Source organism: Pelophylax lessonae (assembly GCF_965119305.1).
Source record: "Pelophylax lessonae genome assembly, chromosome: 9".
NCBI lineage: Eukaryota > Metazoa > Chordata > Amphibia > Anura > Ranidae > Pelophylax > Pelophylax lessonae.
In genome coordinates, this window is record NC_138776.1 from 66,855,146 (window position 1) to 66,875,044 (window position 19,899).

The 19,899-nt window shown below is 48.0% G+C and overlaps 1 protein-coding gene across 1 annotated transcript in view; it reads left to right on the forward strand.

Moving 5' to 3' along the window:
• The window catches only part of MKI67 (marker of proliferation Ki-67), a 56,342-nt gene that overhangs the window by 18,607 nt on the left and 17,836 nt on the right, over positions 1-19,899 (forward strand). Inside the window, exons 9-14 of the mRNA XM_082268849.1 lie at positions 2,516-3,738; positions 3,931-4,781; positions 5,884-6,005; positions 6,082-6,253; positions 14,100-14,228; positions 15,168-15,991. Of these exons, the coding sequence (XP_082124975.1) occupies positions 2,516-3,738; positions 3,931-4,781; positions 5,884-6,005; positions 6,082-6,253; positions 14,100-14,228; positions 15,168-15,991 (3,321 nt within the window). The remainder of the gene's footprint in view (positions 1-2,515; positions 3,739-3,930; positions 4,782-5,883; positions 6,006-6,081; positions 6,254-14,099; positions 14,229-15,167; positions 15,992-19,899) is intronic.

The window sequence follows — 19,899 nt, forward strand, 5'->3', positions numbered from 1 at the left end:
AGGGGGGTGAACAGCCGGCTCAGAGACAGTCCAGTGAAATTAAATAGGCTTTTATTCAGCAAAAAGCAAAACCAGCAAAAGAAACGACAGTCTTGTCTTGTAACACAAAACCACAGCAGGGTAAAGCGCGGTCTTTGCAGCAAACAGGCTTTAAAGACAAATTTTCAAAAGGCTATTAACCAGAGCTACAGTCTCTCATCAGGCTTGGGCTCACCAGTACAGGTCACAGATAACAATGTCTCTTCCTCTCAGCGTGCTGATATATTCAGTCCTAGCAAGCAGCTTTCAACGAACAGCTTCACACACACAGCTCCACTGACACTTTCAGATCAGGTGCTTAATAAGCAGGTCTGCAAGGGAAGTACCTGCCCTCTATAATTAACCCTCTCTTCAGCCTGTCCCAGGCTGACTCTCCAACAGTGGTCCTCAACCCTGGTCCTCAGGGCCCACTAACAGGCCAGGTTTTCAAGATAACTGAAATGCATCCCAGGTGATATAATTTGCTGCTCAGTGATTGCAGAATTCTAGTCTGCATTCCCCTAGGTAATACTTAAAATCTGGCCTGTTAGTGGGCCTTGAGGACCGGAGTTGAGGACCACTGCTCTACAATAGATGTATGTATAGGATGACTTTTTTCCTAAAAAAAAATCCCTAAAAAATGGGGGGGGGGGGGGGGTCGTCTTATACGCCGAGTATAAAAATCTCCATGGTAAGTGTAATTTCTGAAGCGCTGTTTGTGCCCTATTAATCTCCTAGGTACCGTAAGTACTGTAAATGTAATCTCTTGTATATCTCCAAGGCACCGTAAGTATTACCAGTAGATGTAATCTCTCAAGGCGCTGGCTGTGCGGGTATCCTGTACTGGTATACCGTATGTACTGTAGCTTCGGCTACATACAGTATACCGCGCTGAGCCGATCATGGAGAGCGATGTATTCTATTATTGAATGTGTTTCAATGGTGTTGCTTGCTTTGGAAGGGGGTAGTCGTATACAGTGAGTATAGCACAAAACGTATGTTTTAGCTCGAAAATTAGGGGGGTCGTCTTATATGCCCATTCTTATACGCCACAAAAATACGGCTTGTGGGTTGTTTTTTTTTGCCAAGACTTGAGAATAAAATGGTGGTCGTTGCAATATTTTTGTCACGTCGTATTTGCACAGAGGTCTTTCAAACGCAGTTTTTTTGGGGAAAAAAATTTCACTGCATTTAAAAAAAAAAAACGAAACCGTAAAGTTAGCCCAATTTTTTTTGTATATTGTAGAGGATGTCACGCCAAGTAAATACCCAAACTGGTACGGTTTGTGGAATAGCGACAAACTACAGTTCTAAAAGACCCCTCTGTATTTTTGAATACTCCAGTTTTTAAATCTGAGTTGTTAGCAGCCGAGTAAACCGGAAGTGACCGCTTCCGGGTTACTACATTAGTGAGCCGATCAAAGTCGAATCCGGCTTTTTTCTTGGACTCCAACCAGGTGGACAGGCGGCATCCCGGTACAACCACTTCTGCAAGCTGACGTACAGGTATCGCATTTCAGATAAAAGTGGTCCCAGCGGCAGATTCGCAGCGGGATCACCCTTACAGTGCTGCGGAAGAGATGACCACCCTCCCGCCGTGGCCCAGTCGTTTTCCCCGCTCACCGGACCTGCCGGCAGCGGGGAAAACTATCCAGTCCACGCACCTCAGACAGGAAGTCGAGTGAGGGCAAGATGGGCCCCCACTCGACTCTATGGTCTTGGAGCACCTGAGCGACGTCAAACGTCGTTGCCTAGCAAGCGGTTTAAAGGGGCTTTTTTTTTTTTTTTTTTGTGTAGTTGTGGGGTCTGAGGCCTTTTTGACCCCAGATCTCACAATAGAGGTCCTGTCATGCCTATTTCTATTGCAATAGATATTTACATCCCTTGTAATAGGAATAAAATTGTTGGGGTTTTTTTTTTTTTTATTTAAAAACTGAAAATAGGAAAAAAAAATTAAAGCGCCCTGTTAGCTCGCACGCAGAAGCGAACGCATATGCAAGTCCTGCCCACAAATGTAAACAGTGTTCAAACCACTGTGAGGTATCGCCACGATCGTTGGAGCGAGAGCAACAATTTGAGGCCTAGACCTCTAACTCCAAGCTGGTAACTTGTAGAAATGTTTAAAATGTCGCCTATGGGGATTTTTAATTGCCAATGTTTGTCGCCATTCCATGAGCATGCACAGTTTTGAAGCATGACATGTTTAGTATCGATTTACTCGGCGTAACATTCTTTCAGATTATGGAAAGAAATTGGGCTAAATTTATTGTATTCTTTTTAATTCAAAAAAGTTGATTTTTTCCAAAAAAAATTGCATTTGCATGCGCAGATACGGTGTAATAAAAAAAATATTGCAACAATCTCCATTTTATTCTCTAGGAGCTAAAACATTTTTTTTTTTTAAGCAAACCCCAAGTGTCAAAATTAGGCCCGGTCTTAAAGTGGTTAATTGGTAACATTTTGCTTTGATGTAAATTTTTTTTTTTTTCCATTTTAGGAAGTTTTTGAAGGGTCTGCTACTCGGCTTTCAAGCTCTCCATTAGTTAGATCCACAACACCAACTAGGAGAACTTCATCCCCTGGAGCAGCACAGAATCTATCATCTGATGCAGAGACCTTTGTGTCCTCTCCAAAAAGGAGATCCTCAGCTGTGAGCAAAAAGTCACCAAGTAAATCTTCACCCTCTAATGCCAGAACACCTGGTAAACAATCACCAAATAAAAGATCTCCATCAAAGGCTCTGACCCTTACGCCACTTAGAACCTCTCCGTCCACTAGGTCACGAGTCATTTCTCCATCCAAGTCTCCAGAAAAATCGGAGCTCACAAGTTCCAAGAGGTCCTCTGTCTCAAAATTGCCAGATTTGGCCAAAAAGTCACCAGTAAAACCATTGCCTCCCACTCCTGTTGGGAAAACTTCAGTGACCATATCCACAACACCAGCTAAGAGATCTCCTTCAACCAGATCTCCTTCCAGATCTCCCATCCCAGTTAGGAAGTCACCAATAAAATCTGAAGCCTCTACGCCTGCTAAATCGTCCACCCCAGCCAAGAAGTCACCAGAAAAATCCCCATCCAAAACTCCTGCTAAGCTGTCCACCCCAGCAAAGTCCCCATCCATAACCCCAGGCAAGAGGTCACCAGGAAGACCTCCACTTGCAACTTCAGCAAAAAGTTCTCCTTCCAGCTCTCCCATCCCAGTGAGGAAGTCGCCAAGAAAATCTGAAGCCTCTACACCTGCTAAATCGTCCACCCCAGCCAAGAAGTCACCAGAAAAATCTCCATCCAGAACTCCTGCTAAGCTGTCCACCCCAGCAAAGTCCCCATCCATAACCCCAGGCAAGAGGTCACCAGGAAGACCTCCACTTGCAACTTCAGCAAAAAGTTCTCCTTCCAGCTCTCCCATCCCAGTGAGGAAGTCGCCAAGAAAATCTGAAGCCTCTACACCTGCTAAATCGTCCACCCCAGCCAAGAAGTCACCAGAAAAATCTCCATCCAGAACTCCTGCTAAGCTGTCTACCCCAGGCAAAAGGTCCCCAGCAAAGTCCCCATCCACAACCCCAGGCAAGAGGTCACCGGGAAGACCTCCATCCGCACCTTCAGCTAAAAAATCTCCTTCCAGATCTCCCATTCCAGTGAAAAATTCACCAATAAAATCTGAAGCCAATACACCTGCTAAATCATCCACCCCACCTGCTAAATCATCCACCCCAGGCAAGAGGTCACCAGGAAGACCTCCATCAACTCCAGCTAAAAAATCTCCAATCAGATCTCCCATCCTAGTAAAGAAGTCACCAAAAAAATCTGAAGCCGCTACACCTGCTAAATCATCCACCCCAGGCAAGAGGTCACCAGGAAGACCTCCATTAACTCCAGCTAAAAAATCTATTAAATTGTCCTCCCCAGGGAAGAGCTCACCAGGAAAATCTCCATCCAAAACTTCTGCTAAGCTGTCCACCCCAGGCAAAAGATCACCAGCAAAATCCCCATCCATGACTCCAGCCAAGAAGTCTAAGTTGGCAACCCCAGGCAAGGGTTCACCAGGAAAATCTCCAGCTAAGAATTCTGCTAAATTGTCCACCTCAGGCAAGAGGTCACCAGGAAAATCCCCATCCAAAACTCCTGCTAAGCTGTCCACCCCAAGCAAGAAATCCCCATCAAAATCTCCATCCAAAACTCCTGCTAAGCTGTCCACCCCAGGCAAAAGATCACCAGCAAAATCTCCATCCATGACTCCAGCCAAGAAGTCTAAGTTGGCAACCCCAGGCAAGAGGTCACCAGGAAAATCTCCAGCCAAAAATTCTCATGCTAAATTGTCCACCCCAGGCAAGAGGTCACCAGGAAAATCTCCGGCTAAATTGTCCACCCCAGGCAAGAGGTCACCAGGGCGACCTCCATCCACAACTCCGGCTAAAAAGTCTCCTGCTAAATTAACCCCAAGCAAGAGATCTCCAGGAAAATCGCCATCCACAACCCCTAAAAAGTCTCCTGCCTCAAAATCTCCAGCATTGGTTAAAAAGTCACCAGCCTTATCTCCAGGAAAGCGTTCTCCATCGACACCATATACCAAGGGGCGATTCTCTATTTCTCGTGTGGATACACCACCCCAGTTGGTACAGAATGTTTCTACATCAAGGACACCAAAGCAGACTCGCAAGTCCTTGACATCAAAGAAAACACCACTCCGAAGAAGCAGAAAACTTGATGCCTTTGAAGTTATTCGTGCCAGACGGCGCAGTGGTGCCTCAGAGGCCAACTTGCTTGGTAAGTTTGTTTTGCTTTCCTTGGTAGGTAAAGGGTTTTGATTATACAAATATCAAATTTAGATAGGGCTGGTATGCCGGCCTTTAAAGCTGAACGCAAGACAAACTGAATTACAACTGAAATGTGTATGTGGGCTTTATTTTTTTTTTTTTTTGGTTTACAATTTTTGATTGTCTAACCACTTCTGAGATTCAAACGGGCAGTACAGTCAGGTTGGTAACCTCTCATTTGCCATTAAGTTAACTGTTAACCTTCCCTTCTTACTATACTGATGTCTTAACCCTTTCGCTGTTTTTGTACTGTGGGGCATCCTAAAAACGCAAGGTGGAGGAGCGCAAGGTCTCCAACATCAAGGTCATGAAGGAGTGAAAGGACTCCAGAGGCAACATGTTAAGTTCTGGTGAACTCCGTGCGCAAGAGGGTTAATGCAATGCTGGAAAATATTGGCCACACAAAATATTGTCACTTTGGGCCCAATTTGGACATTTTAACTTAGGGGTGTACTAACCTTTGTTTCCAGCGGTTTAGACATTAATGGCTGTGTTGAGTTATTTTGTGGGGACAGCAAATTTACACTGTTATACAAGCTGTACACTCACTACTTTACATTGTAACAAAGTGTTATTTCTTCAGTTTTGTCACCTAAAAAGATAGAATCAAATATTTACAAAAATGTGAGGGGTGTACTCGAAGATGCTGTATATAAACATACTGTGTGTAACCCCCCTGCTGCCAGGTCTTTATGGCATATGGATCTGGCAGCGAAAGAGTTAAAGAATATATACAGCAAGCTTTGTCTTTTATTACCCCAAAAAAATGCTGAGAACCACTCTTTTACTGCAACCTACAGAGTACACAAGCTCTCCATAGAAATGAATGGCGAGTTTAGTGCATTTGCGGGGCCCAGCTAAAACGTTTTTCATGTGACTCTGCAGCATGATTGGTGTTTCACTGGATTAAGAGGCAAGTAAAGGACTTGATAGGAGCACAGTAGCTAGGAAAAAGGTGTAACCATTGCCTTTTTAGAAGTTCTAAAAACTTGTGCAGTGTTGCCATTTCACACAACTTCTCCTAAACTCATCTGTAATTTTTTTCTTTGCAGTGGCTAAATCATGGGCTGATGTAGTAAAAATTGGCGTTGCAAAAACTCAAAAGAAAATTGATAAACCTTCCCAGAAGACGATATTGGCTAAGAAGATTTCCAAGAAGAAAGCCAAGCCTAAGGTACTAGTTTGCCTTCTTTTAGTGACTAGGTTTAGTTTGTTCTGTGTAGCTCACGCTTTTGGTTTTGGGCTTCTAGACTCCAGCTAGACGAGTAAAGGATCTGGCCAGCACAGGTCATGCAGAGTCTCCTGCAACAATTCTTATTGGAAGAGCTCACACAAGAAGATTGAACTTAACTGGATATGTACCAAAGGTGGTCAGAAATGATGCTGTGAAAGTGAACCCTGCTCACAATGAAAGCTTTACTGGTAAGTGTCCTGGATGGCAATGCTGTTGGCCTTGGGTGGTTATTGTGCCATCTTCTATTGTTAATGCCTTCCTTTTATCCAATGGTGCTTGTGAGGTTCCATCTTCTATTGTTAATGCCTTCCTTTTATCCAATGGTGCTTGTGAGGTTCCATCTTCTATTGTTAATGCCTTCCTTTTATCCAATGGTGCTTGTGAGGTTCCATCTTCTATTGTTAATGCCTTCCTTTTATCCAATGGTGCTTGTGAGGTTCCATCTTCTATTGTTAATGCCTTCCTTTTATCCAATGGTGCTTGTGAGGTTCCATCTTCTATTGTTAATGCCTTCCTTTATCCAATGGTGCTTGTGAGGTTGGGGAATGTCACCAGCACTCTAGGTACATTACAACCTGAGGATTTGTCATATAAGGAAATGCCTTAGTCTTCATTGCTTGTTTTACATTGTCTCTTCATAACCTGACTTTATCTGGTCAGCATGGAGTGCACTCCACTGTAAGCTGCTAACATAAGTCATTTCTGATGTTTATAGTCTGTTTAAAGGTTAACACCATACACTGGTTTCTGTGGGTGCCCAGGCCTTGTTTTAAATGAGAATACACCTGTAGCACTGCCCCCTAGAGAACTGCTGGATATTACACTTTAGGGATTCCCTTGGGTTACCCGTAGTAACTGTTTGCAGAAACTTAACACTTTAAGTTCTTGGCTCAGTCAAAGATCAGTCAAGGGGTTTTTTGTGGTTTTATTTAAAGCGGTTGTAAACCCGAAAAAAAAACAAAAAAACTGCAAGACAAAGGCATAATCAGCTAGTATGCATCGCATACTAACTGATTATGTATTACCTTAGAACGAAGCCCCTACACGAACCCCCGGACATCGCTGCGGGCGCTGCCATGATCCCTCGGCGTCTCTTCCGGGTTCTGCGGTTCCGGCGCTGTGATTGGCTGGACCTGCGATGACGTTGCGCGTGGGAGTGATTTTCCGGCAAGCAAAACTGAAGGTCCCCCCGGACCTTCAGAGCGCATGCGCCGCTCGCGTGCCGGTTTAGGAGATATTAATTGTACCTACAGGTAAGCCTTATAGGCTTACCTGTAGGTAAGTGTCAAAAAGCGGGATACTACCGCTTTAAATTGGGATGGGTGGGATACTCCAACTGTTAATATTCACAATACTAAGGACTTCTAACTTGAGAACGAATGAAGATGAGGTAAGTGTTCTATAGTATTTCTCTTCGGGGTACTCCCCTAGTACCCCCTTTCTCTCTGGGCTAGCTGACAACTGTCCACTGACTCTACACTTGAGTAGTCCCCTTCCTGGGCAAGTTCCATTGAACTAACACTTTTTCCAGATTCTCCAATTCCCCAACTCCTGTTGTCTGCTCTTGGCATGTGACCAGCTCGGATAAAGGGAACTTGACTCCCGAAACGCGTTACGGTCCTATCTACAAGGACATGTTCCAATCATGTGTGGTGGATTCTTGTAATGCGATTTTTACATTGTGAGTATGCATTTTATTAAAATATTTTTCTCTTGCGTCCTCCGACAGTCGCCGCCGCTTCATATTCAACACTAATGGGGTTATTGACCTTTGCTCTGCAGGAGTAGCTAGGCAACAAAATAGTTAATATCAAAGCTTTTAACATATCCCACCCCTAGGGGGTGGTCCCCTCAGTCAATACCTTCCTGCATTTCCAACTCAGTTTCTAATGCCTATCTCAGGAGTAGGCTTGGCTGTTCCTGTGCTGGGGCTCTCAGTCTCAGCTTCTTTTCTCTTTTTAATTTTATTTTGAGTTTTTTTCTCTTTCTTTTACTTGGCTGTTATATTTCAGCATTAGTTAGCTTCTTCTGATGAAGATGATCGTGCGGAGCTGGGTCTCGGACTGACCACCCTGGATCTCAGGGCCAGGGACTTCCCAGCCTGCCATCGAGCGTTCAGCCAAGGGTACCCTGGCACATTGAACGACCCATCCCTGTTCGCTGCAGGGTTGCTATCTGTGAGGTGACTACCTCACTGGGCGCCATGCGGTTTCGCACCGCAGTTCCTATGCGTCCTGGCTGCGACACTCCGTCCTTCAGTGCAGCGGTTTGATCGCTGGAACAGGCTCCCCACGCCATCCGGACTGGTAAGTGTGCATCTATGTGGGGACCTGTCAGTCTGGGACTGTGTGACCCTGCATGTCTGTGGCTGCTGAGCTCCCTGTCAGTTCCTGTGTGGAATTGCTGCCTGTGTGTGGGCTGTGAGGGGGGGGGGGTGGCTCTCCTGCTCTGCTGGGTGAATACATGTTGCAGTCTGAGTTTTGGACATGCTGTGCGGCGATCGCTGCGGCGACCCGCCATTTTTTTCTGCGGCAATTAGGGTGGCCGGTCCTGTGGTAAGGCGATGCGTTTTGGCGGCGGTCGATCAGGCCACATGTCGGCGCCATTTTCTATTTGCCTGTGGAAATCCTCAGCCGAGCGGCCATGTTTGTGTAGCCTCTCATAGGCTTCATTGGGGCGGTCAGTCTTGCATCACTTCCTTTTGCTCTGGGACAGCGATCGGTGCAGCAGCCTGTGGATCTCTCCAGGTTTTTACTTTCCATTTTCCTGTATTCCTTGCCCAGGGTTCCTCTCCCTGTGGGGGTCGGTGTATTCAGTGGGTGCGGGGGGCTACGCTCGCTGCGATCTTAAAGGGACAGTGCTCCTTTTTTCCTAATATTGCTGGGGCATGGATTCTCAGGATTGCAAGTTTCCTCCCACCTTGGTGGGGGGCCAAGGGGCTGCTGCTTCCCCCGAGGGGGCTGATCTGGCTACTATTGTGGCAAATTTGGCTGCTCAGGTGCAGATGCTGGTGGCTGATCGATCCACAAAACGGCCCAGAGTGTCTATTTCCTCTGATTTAGAGGGCGATGGGGCTGCTATGGCTGGAGTGCCCTTCTCAGGGTCTCACTCATCGCTAGACCTTGTGGGGTCTGAAGGGGAGGCTGAGGTGGAAGGGGTTGATAATTCTCCCCCTGGCTCGTCTGAAGAGCTTGCACTCATGGATGAGTTAGTTGCTTCTATCAAGCAAACGCTGCATTTGCAGGATGAACCATGTCCTCCTGTTTTGTTGTCCTCTTATGGGACGTAAAGGAAACGCAAAACATCGCAGGTTTTTCCTTGCTCTGAGGAATTTTAGCGCGCGGTTGATGAGCAATGGCGCAATTTAAAGAAGCCTTTTGCTGTACCGAGTAGGTTCAAACTGCGTTATCCATTTTCACCCACCACTGATGAGCGTTGGTGTGTGCCACCTCAGGTGGATCATGCAGTGGCGGTTTTGATAAAGTCCACTGCGATCCCCGCTGAGGATACCCCGGTGTTCCGGGATCCGACGGACAGGAGATTGGAGTCTCTGGCCCGTCATGCTTATACGGGGGATCTCGCCTTTTTGGCGAATATTTGGATACTCTGATAAAGGGAATTTCAGGTGGTAAGAGCACTCTCTTACCCCAAACTCACAAGAATAAGTTTGTTCGTGGTAAGAATGCCTCGTTTAGGCCCTCTCAGGGGTCCTTTCGTGCCTTTTTCGGTCGCACTATAAGGGCAAGCCCTTCAAGGGCCAAGGCTCCCAGAAGAAGCCGTGGGCGGGTAAGCAGAAGTCTGGCCAGTCCGGGTCCGCTGCCCATAACAATGCGGCCTGAAGGGACGCCCTCACCCGGATCTGGGGTGGGGGACGTTTGCTTGGTTTTCTTCAACCCTGGCTGGACCGCATTCGGGACAGATGGGTTCAGGTAATCGTTCGATCTGGGTACAAGATAGTTTCTCTCTCGGCCAGCGGGCAGATTTTTCCCCTCAAACCTTCAGCTTACTCCGGAGCGCTTGCAGGATCTGCACCTGGCGGTGCGGGCCCAGGGAGTGGTGGTTCCGGTGCCTCATCGGGACAGATTTCGGGGGTTCTATTCCAATCTGTTCACTGTGCCCAGAAAGGAGGGCAAGGTACGTCCGATTCTGGACTTAAAAGCTCTGAACCGCTTTGTGCGGGTTCGCAAATTCCGCATGGAATCACTGCGCTCGGTGGTGGCTGCCCTGGTTCTGGGGGAATTCATGGCCTCCATCGATCTGAAGGATGCGTACCTTCACATCCCCATTTTCGAGGGTCACCAGAGGTACCTTCGATTCGCCATTGCGGAGGATCTTTACCAATTCGTGGCGTTACCTTTTGGTCTCGCTTCGGCTCCACGGGTTTTCACCAAGGTGCTTGTGCCGGTTCTGGCTTTGTTGAGAGCCTAGGGCGTTGCTGTCCTGGGGTATCTGGACGATATCATGATTCGGTCTGCGACCAGTCAGGGCCTGGTGAACGACCTGTCCCTCACGATGCAGACTCTGCAGGAGTTCGGGTGGACGATAAACTTTCCGAAGTCAACTCTGTGTCCGTTGGTTCGTCTTCCCTACCTGGGAATGATTTTGGACTCTGCTCAAGCGAGGGTCTTCCTGCCGGAAGACAAGCTCCGGACGCTTCAGGACGCAGTCCAGTCCCTCTGGGACAATCAGTGCTCGTCCCTCCGGACGTGTATGAGGTGTCTGGGATTGATGGTCTCGGCCTTCGAGGCGATTCCCTTCGCCCAGTTTCACACGCGGGGTCTCCAGGCGGAGATTCTGGCCGTGTGGGACGGGCGACCGCAGTCTCTGGATCTACAGATCTCATTGAGTCATCGTGCCAGAAGGGATCTTCTGTGGTGGCTCTGGTCCCCGGCGGTGTCAGGGGGCAAGTCTTTTCGCCCTTTCTCATGGACAGTGATCACCACGGATGCCAGCCTGTCGGGCTGGGGTGGTGGTCTGGGCATTCTGTCCGCCCAGGGAACTGAGGAGGAATCATCCCTTCCGATCAACATTCTGGAATTGCGAGCAATATATCTTTGCCTTCTACGTTGGACGGACAGGCTTCTAGGCCGTCCGGTTCGGGTGCAGACGGACAATGCCACGGCGGTGGCCTACATCAACCACCAAGGGGGCACCAGGAGTGCCCGAGCGGCTCGGGAAGTAGCCGACATTGTGTCTTGGGCCGAGACGCACGTACCGATATCTGCAGTCCACATTCCGGGAGTGGAGAACTGGCAGGCGGATTTTCTGAGTTGCCAGACCTTGGACCAGGGAGAATGGTCCCTTCACCCGGATGTCTTTCAGATGCTGTGCGCGAAGTGGGGGTCCCCAGATGTGGACCTGTTCGCGTCTCTTCTAAACAAGGTGGAAAGGTCCGTAGCAAGGACGTGCGATCCTCGGGCAGACACCTCAAGACGCATTAGTGGCGCCTTGGCGTCAGTATCGTCTGATGTATGCCTTTCCACCGATTCAGCTGCTGTCCAGGTTCCTCCGCAGGTTGGCCTCGGAACCGCACGCGGTGATTCTGGTGGCTCCGGACTGGCCTCGCCGGTCTTGGTACGCGGACCTCGTGAATCTGGCGGTCGACGTTCCGTGGCGTCTACCTCTTCGAGAAGATCTCCTGTCTCAAGGACCGATATTCCATCCTGCTTTACAGTCGCTGGCTTTAACGGCCTGGCTGTTGAAAGCCAGGTCCTGAAGGATAGGGGTCTTTCCCCTGAGGTCATTCCCACTTTGATCAAGGCCTCTTCGGGGAAGATTTACTACCGTACTTGGAAGGCGTACTTTGCCTGGTGTGAGTCCAGGGGGTATTCCCCTCACTCGTACTCGGTATCGCGAGTGTTGGCTTTCCTTCAAACGGGCGTGGACCAGCGTTTGGCGTTGGCCACGATTAAGGGTCAGATTTCTGCGCTGGCCGTTCTTTCAACGCCCTGTGGCGTCTAACTCTTTGGTTAGCACCTTTGTTCAAGGGGTGCGACACCTGGTCCCTCCTAGGAGGGAGCCTTTGCCTCCATGGGACTTGAACCTGGTTCTGTCCGTGTTGCAGAATGCTCCTTTTGAAAAGATCAGGGAGATCTCGTTACCTCTGTTGTCCAAGAAGGTTGCTTTTTTTTGGTGGCGATCACTTCGGCTCGCAGAGTGTCGGAGCTGGCGGCTTTGTCCTGCAGCTCTCCCTACTTGGTGATTCACTTGGATAAGGTAGTCTTGCGACCTAATCCGTCTTTTCTTCCGAAGAGGATTTCGGAATTTCACCTCAATGAGGACATTGTCTTGCCTTCGCTCTGCGCGAGGCCAAAGCATCCGAAGGAGGTGGCTTTACATTCTTTGGATGATGTTTGGGCGATCAGGGTTTACCTGTCGGCGACTAAAGCCCCGTACACACGTACCGATCGTCGGCGAACGATCGGCCGTCTTTTGTCCCCGGGCTGTCGGTGTCTGTTGAAATGTGCAAAGACAGCACATGAATTTTGTCCGCCGACTGCAGAAGTGATGTCATGTAATGGTTAACTTTCCCTGTTTTTTTCTTTTCTGACCATGCCCAGTCTTGCAAATCTGCGGTCTGTCGGCCGAATTCTGTACTGACTGGCGAACAATCGGCCGCTCTGGTGTCAGCATACAAAAATTTTAATGCTTGCAAGACAGATTCTTTTCGGCCGAATGTGCGCTGACTGCTGTCGGAGGCATCATACTAACAAGCCTACAATCGGCAGATCGGTCGTCGGCCGAAGCTTTTCGGCCGACAATCGGTACGTGTGTACGGGCCTTTAGTCTTTCCGCAAGTCGGATTCTCTATTTGTCCTTCCTGAAGGGCCTCGGAAGGGCATGGCGTCGTTGGCTTCTACCATCGCCAAATGGATCAGGCAGACCATTGAGCAGGCCTATGCTTTGCGGGGGAAGCTTCTTCCCGTGCCTGTGAAGGCGCACTCTACCAGATCTGAGTACGTCTTGGGCCTGTCATCATCGGGCTTCTGTGGCCCAGGTGTGTAAGGCGGCGACTTGGTCGTCAGTTCCACCTTGTAGAATCTTGAGAAGGTGTGATGTTCAGGCATCGGCGGATGCTTCCTTTGGCCGCAAAGTTCTTAGTGCGGCAGTGCCTTAGGGTCCCTTGCTTTGGGTCCTTGGCTGTTGATGTCTTATCCCTGGGTTACTTGTTTTCCTGGGTTGTTGCTCCTGTTGAGCACGTTTTTTTGTTGCCCAGTTGGTTCTCTTACTTTGGTAAGGTTCCTTTTTCTCTGTTGTGGGTACTGCGTTGCTTTATGCGCGGCTGTGTTTTTTCCCACCCCTCATGTTTGCACTGCTATGGGACGTCCCCATTAGTGTTGAATATGAAGCGGCGGCGACTGTCGGACGTAAGAGAAAACGGAATTTTTGTAAAATCTTACCTGTAAAATTCCTTTCTCTGAGTCCTCCGACAGTCGCCGCCCCCGCCCCTCTATTGGGGTTTGGTTATGTACTCTACTGCTATGCTACTGAAACGGAGTTGGAAATGCAGGAAGCAGGGAGGTATTGACTGAGGGGACCACCCCCTAGGGGTGGGATATGTTAAAAGCTTTGATATTAACTATTTTGTTACTAGCTACTCCTGCGGAGCAAAGGTCAATAACCCCATAAGTGTTGAATATGAAGCGGCGGCGACTGTCGGAGGACTCAGAGAAAGGAATTTTACAGGTAAGATTTATCAAATTCCGTTTTTAAACGGTGACCACGGGTTATGCACAAGTGTTTGCGCCTCCTTTTTCTTTTCAGAAAACTACTCTCCTACCTAGCACCTGACTAGGAGGGTGCTACACACCTAGCTAGCTTCCTAATTTTTGTTGTAAGATTAGACCAGGCAAGGGAGACATGGGTTGTAAATAGAAGTCGTCTCCAACCCCCCCCCCCCCCGCCCCCGCCCCCAAAACTGCTGCTGTGCGTTCCTCTTTACAGATTGGATTGAAAGTGTAATAGTAAGGATATTATGTAAGCGCATAGATTTAAATTTTGGCTATAGCAAAGTTTTTTTGTTTTTCATTTTAGGTATGGCTGAGTTATTTAGCACACCTGTGAATGCAAAACAGCGGAGAAGTAGCAGATTTGATGGGTCCAAAGCAGGCACACCAAAATCAACAGTTGAAATGTCTGTTATGCAGACACCAGAGGAGACGGGTGAGTGTTTTATAACTGGCACAGTCCATGAAGTCTGTAGCCAATCAGAATCTTTTTTTTTTTTCTTGCTCTGACTGAATAAAACTGCTCGTGCACAATTTTTTGCATTGTACTTTATTACCAAGCACGTTGGTCTAGTCTATTTCTTTGAGGCAAGAACCTCACGTTTTTTTTTTACCCACAATATAAAATTTGAAGGGCATTTACACCCTAACAATTTAACTTTTTTTGTTACCTGCAAGTTAAAAAAGAGAGAAAAAAAAAAATCATCCTGCCAGAAATCATTTGAGCTGATAACATCCTGCTATCTGAGCCTTACTTTTATCCGTTAACAGTGATCTTATCGGTCTGTGAAATACTAAACTCCTTTCCATGGTATGGAGTAGACTGGAGGTGTTTTGTAGTCATAAAACATGTTTATCCTAGGGTGATTCTACTGCACGTGGAGAAGCAGAAAGTGAACATTGTATTCTCTACGATAGGTGAAAACCTCCCCCAGGTGAAATGACTTACTGGCTGGGCAAGGTGACAGCATCTTTACATTTTTTTTGAAAAGCAATGGATTAATGCAGTAGTAAACTGGGCCCAAACAGGATAATGACATAATGTGCTAGTATGCCCATTGACATTTGCCTTTAAAAAAAAAAATTTAAAGTGGCGCACTCACTACTGCCAGGGCTTCCATCTTCACCCGTTCTTTCTTTCGGGTTCACAGGCTTCAGCCATTTGGCTGAGCTGTAGTGACGTCATGGCTGTGGCACAGTGCGTATACACCAAGGATGAGACCGGCTGCATTGTGCACGTTTAGGAGATATTTACTGTGCCTAACAGATAAGCCTAATTATAGGCTTTCCTGTAGGTATAAATCAAAGCAGACTTTACTACCGCTTTAATAAATAATGATTTGCTTGCTTTTTTTTTTTTTTTTTTCCCCTCTAGATGAAATGGTGGTTTCACCATTAAACAGTCGTCCTACAACTCAACGAAAAAGATATGGCAGAGATGCTATTTCTAGGCTTCTGGAAGTTTCGCTGTCACCAGAATTAAATAAAATCAACAGTACCATGTCTGAGAATGTTGAGCAAAAAGCCTCAAAGTCGACTAGCAAAAAACGGAAATCAGTTGGGCTTACAGGGGTAAAACGCATTATGAGAACCCCAAAACAAAAGGGAAAACCTGTTACCGATCCACATGCACTGAGGAAGTTGTTGAAGACACCGAAAGGAGCTGAATCCACTCAAACAAACACCCGTAGATCTGCTAAACTTGAAGTGCTTGGCATTGCACATCTCATGAAAACCCCTAAACAGAAGGGAGAACCTGTGGAAGACATGGCAGGAGTGAAACGCATCATGAAGACCCCAAGACACAAAGGAGAACCTGTGGAAGATTATACTGGTATCAAGCGCATCATGCGAACGCCTAGAGAGAGAGGACAGCCAGTGGAAGATATGGTTGGAATAAAACGGCTAATGCGGACACCAAAAGAAAAGGGAGAGGCGGTGGAAGACCTGATTGGAATAAAGCGGATAATGAGAACTCCCAAAGAAAGAGGGCAACCTGTTGAGGATATGGTTGGAATAAAGCGCATAATGAGGACACCTAAAGTGAGAGGGCAATCGATTGAGGACATTGACCTAAGTCGCCTAATGAGTACGCCTGCTGACAGCGCCCAGTCAGCTGAAAATACCCGTCCTATAGAGGAGATATTTGGCATAAAAAACCTTGTGAAAACCCCTCCAAAGAAATCTGCAGCTGAACAGGTAATTTTTGTTTGCATTCTGCAAAACTGACAATTAGGCTGGCTCTTTATTGCAAAATTACTATAGGCTTGATTTACTAAAACGGGAGAATGCAAAATCTGGTGCCAGCCGTGCAAAGATCGGCTCCTAACTTGTTCAGGCTTTAACAAAACCTGAAAACTGTTTTTTTTTTTTTTTTTTTTTTCTGCAGAGCTCTGCCAGATTTGGCACACTCTGGTTTTAGTAAATCAATGCCTATGGCTCGGCAGCCTGCTTACAATCTCATTTAGAATGTACACAAAGCTGAACTTTAGCAGCTCTGTGTGTATTCTCTTCTCACCAGCAAGACGGAATGAATGCACTCCTGTGCGAGTTGCATCATTTTGTTAGCCAGTCAACACCACAAACTGGCAGCCCGGAAAAGGCTGGGGAGATGTCGAAGGATGTTTGTTGTTGATGCAGAGGTAAGTATTTGCAGAGATTGTTTTTAAATGCTAGAAGAAAATATGTCCCATCTTGCAGGATTTTTTGTAGGCAGTGTTTCTGAAGCATTTATTACTGCTTATTTATACAGTTGTGTTTTCTAAAGACCCAGTGGTCTGTACAAACGTTGGTTTCAGTAGTTTTACATCTTTTGCTGATCCTTATGAAGAGACAAACGACCAATTTCTGCATTCTTACAAATGCCTTTCTCGATCGTCCATTGACAGACGCAGCCTCATCTCCATGAGCAGAGTGGGTTATGCTTCTCCCATCAGTAGTCTAGGCAAAATCTGAATGTACACCCCCTAGAGGCTGTCCCTCCAAGCATAAACCCCACTGCCCCAGCCCAGCATATCAATTGGTTTCTAAGAATGTTACTTTTTTTTTTCTCTTTACTCGCTAGCTAGTGTTCAGGGAAGAATTTTCCTGGTGACATGGTACCTTGGGCTTGCTGGTACCTGTTGTGGTTCCTGAGGCCTTCATGTGTTGGTCCCTAGCCGCATGGTTCGTCGTGGGTGCCACCATCTTGTGTGGGCAAGGTGATTTCCCCCCCGCCCATAGACTTGTATGGGGCAGCCATTTTTCCCTGTAGCTTCCTATTTTGTATGGGCATCCATCTTTGTGTAGCCCTGGTGCTATACTCAGCAGTATAACCTTATTCAGGCGACATCACTTCCTGTGTAGTCATTTCCTGCTGCTGAGCCGAGGTCACTTCCTGCCTTTCTCTCCATACTGCTGAAGGATTCAGGACGATTGTTTATCTGAGGTGGTACAGTACTTGGGGTACGATTGGTGGCTACCGCGATCTGCGCTCTTAAAGCGACAGTACATTGTTTTTTGAAAATTGCACTAACATGTCCCAAACTGGGCAATTGCCCTCAGACCCACTCTGTGCAACTCCCGGAACGTACGGGTCGCTGGTCGCGATTTCAGCAGCCCTGGAAAGCCTAGTTAATAAAGTTGACTTAGTCATGAAAAAGGTTGATAGCCAAAAACGCACGCTACCGCCTTCTATGGAGGTGTCCTCTGATTCAGAGGCTGATGGGGTCGCCCCAGATGCCCCCCCCCCCCCCCCCCCCCCCGCCCGAGGGGTCGCTGTCCTTGCAATCTGATGAAAAGGTCCTGTTTTCAGCTACAGCGCAGGAACGTGCCTTAGTGTAAGCCCTGATTATATCAGTGCAGGATACTTTAAAATTGCCTGATGAGCCTGCAGTGGCAGGGACGCAAGTGGCTTTTGGCTCACAGTAGTCTCCAAAAACTGGCAGGGTTTTCCCTTGTCCCGACACCTTTCACAATATTGTGAATGACAAATGGCGGCACGTTAAGCATGTGTTAGTGGTGCCTAAACGCTTTAAATGCCGGTACCCTTTCGCTGAAAAGGTCTCCAACCGTTGGACGGTGCCACCTAAAGTGGACTATCCTGTTTTCAGATGGAACACATCTGTCCTTGTGCCTGTGGAGGATTCCCCAGCAGACTCACTGGTGGAGTTAAGAGCCTGACTGGAGGGAAGAGTATTCTTCCTCAATCCTCCAAGGGTAAGACACCCCGTACTAAGCGGGGTCCCTCCTTTTTTATGCTCAAAGATTTATTTTTTCGTGCCTCTGTGGTGCAAGAAAAAGGTAAGCCGTTCAGAACTTCTGGAGGGGCTAAGAAGCCCTGGGGAAAGCCGAAGGCTGGCCAGCCTGGTGCGACAGACAAGTCCTCTTCAGCATAAAGTGGCGCCCTCACCCGTCTCGGGGTGGGGGGGGGGGGATGTCTGCGCTTCTTTCAGGAACCCTGCACTTCCTTCATTCAGGGCGTTTGTGCTCACAAACTGATTTGCTCCAGGTACAAGATAAAATTCTGGTCCCAGCTAGGGGACATGTTTCAGGTGAATCTTCACCTGTCTATGGAGCGTTTGAGGGATGTGTGGGAGGCTATGCGAGATGATCTGGCTCAAGGGGTGATTGTGCCGGTTTCTCCACAGGGACGCTCTCAAGGTTTCTATTCAAACCTGTTCACTGTGCCCAGAAAAGGGCAAGGTGCATCCAATCCTGGACCTCAAGGCTCTGAACCGCTTTGTGCGGGTGCAGAAATTTCTAATGGAGTCTATTCAGTCAGTGGTGGCATCTTTGAATCGGGGATTTTCTGGCTTCCATCGATCTCAGATGCCCATCTCCACGGCCCCATATTTGAGTGGGCACATCAGCGATTTTTCTCTGCTTTGCGGTCGCAGAGGAGCATTTTCAGTTTGTGGTGTTACCCTTTTTGGTCTCGCCTTGGCTCCAAGAGTTTTTACCAAGGTCCTGGCCCCCATACTGGCCTTAATACGTCGGCGAGGTATCTCCATTGTGCGATATCTGGACGAACTGCCATTCGGATCTGCTTGACAACGTCTCTATCACCATTCAGACCCTTGAAGCGTTCGGGTGGATGACCAATTCCAACAAATCTGCCCTGACACCGTCTGTGCGGGTCACTTATCTGGGGCTGATCCTCGATTCTGCTCTGGTGAGGGTCTTTCTTCCCTTGGACGAGCTTCAGAAGTTGCAAAGGGCGGTCCGGTTGCTGATGGTGACCGATCAGTCGTCCTTGTGGGCTTGCATCAGGGCCCTGGCTCTGATGGTCTCGACCTTCGAAGCGGTCCTGTTTGCTCAGGCTCATACAAGACAGTTGTAGAAAGAGATTCTATCAAAATGGAACAGAGATCTCGGTCATTGGACCAGAAGATTTGGTGGAGCCATCTCGCGAAGTCTGTTCTCTTGGTGGTTCCAGTCACCTGTCCTGTGCCAGGGCAAGTCCTTCCTGCCGGTGTTTTTAACGTTGGTCACCGCGGACGTCAGGCTGAGGGTGGAGTGCTGAGGAAGCTCTGTGCCCAGTGGACTTGTGTGACGGAAGAGTCTTCCTTGTCAATCAATATTCTGGAGCTGAGGACGATGAAGTTCTGCTTGCTTCACTGGACGAGTCGGTTATGCAGCTCTCCGGTTCAGGTCCAGTCACACAATGCCACGGCCGTGGCTTGCATCAAGGGGGCACCAGGAGTGCCCTGGTGGCCAGAGATTCTGGAACACAATGTTCTGGCTCTCTGCAGTCCACATCCCGGGTGTGGTGAATTGGCAAGCGGATTTCCAGAGTATCAGGTGTTGGATCAAGGGGAATGGTCCCTGCATTTGGAGGGGTTTCATCTCCTGTGTGCCTGATGGTGGATTGGTTTGCTTCTCGCCTCAACAGAAAAGTTCAGAGGTTTGTGGCCAGGTCTCTGGATCCTCTGGCCGTCGCCACAGATGCCATTTCTCCTGCCGAGGTTTCTTGGCAGGGTGGCGATGGAAGGTATTTCCGGTCATTCTGGTAGCACCAGACTTGCCTCGGCGGTCTTGGTACACAGAGCTGGTAAAAATGGTCGTGGATCCTCATTGCATTTTCCTCTGCGGGAAGATCTATCAAGGACAGATCTTCCATCCTGCTT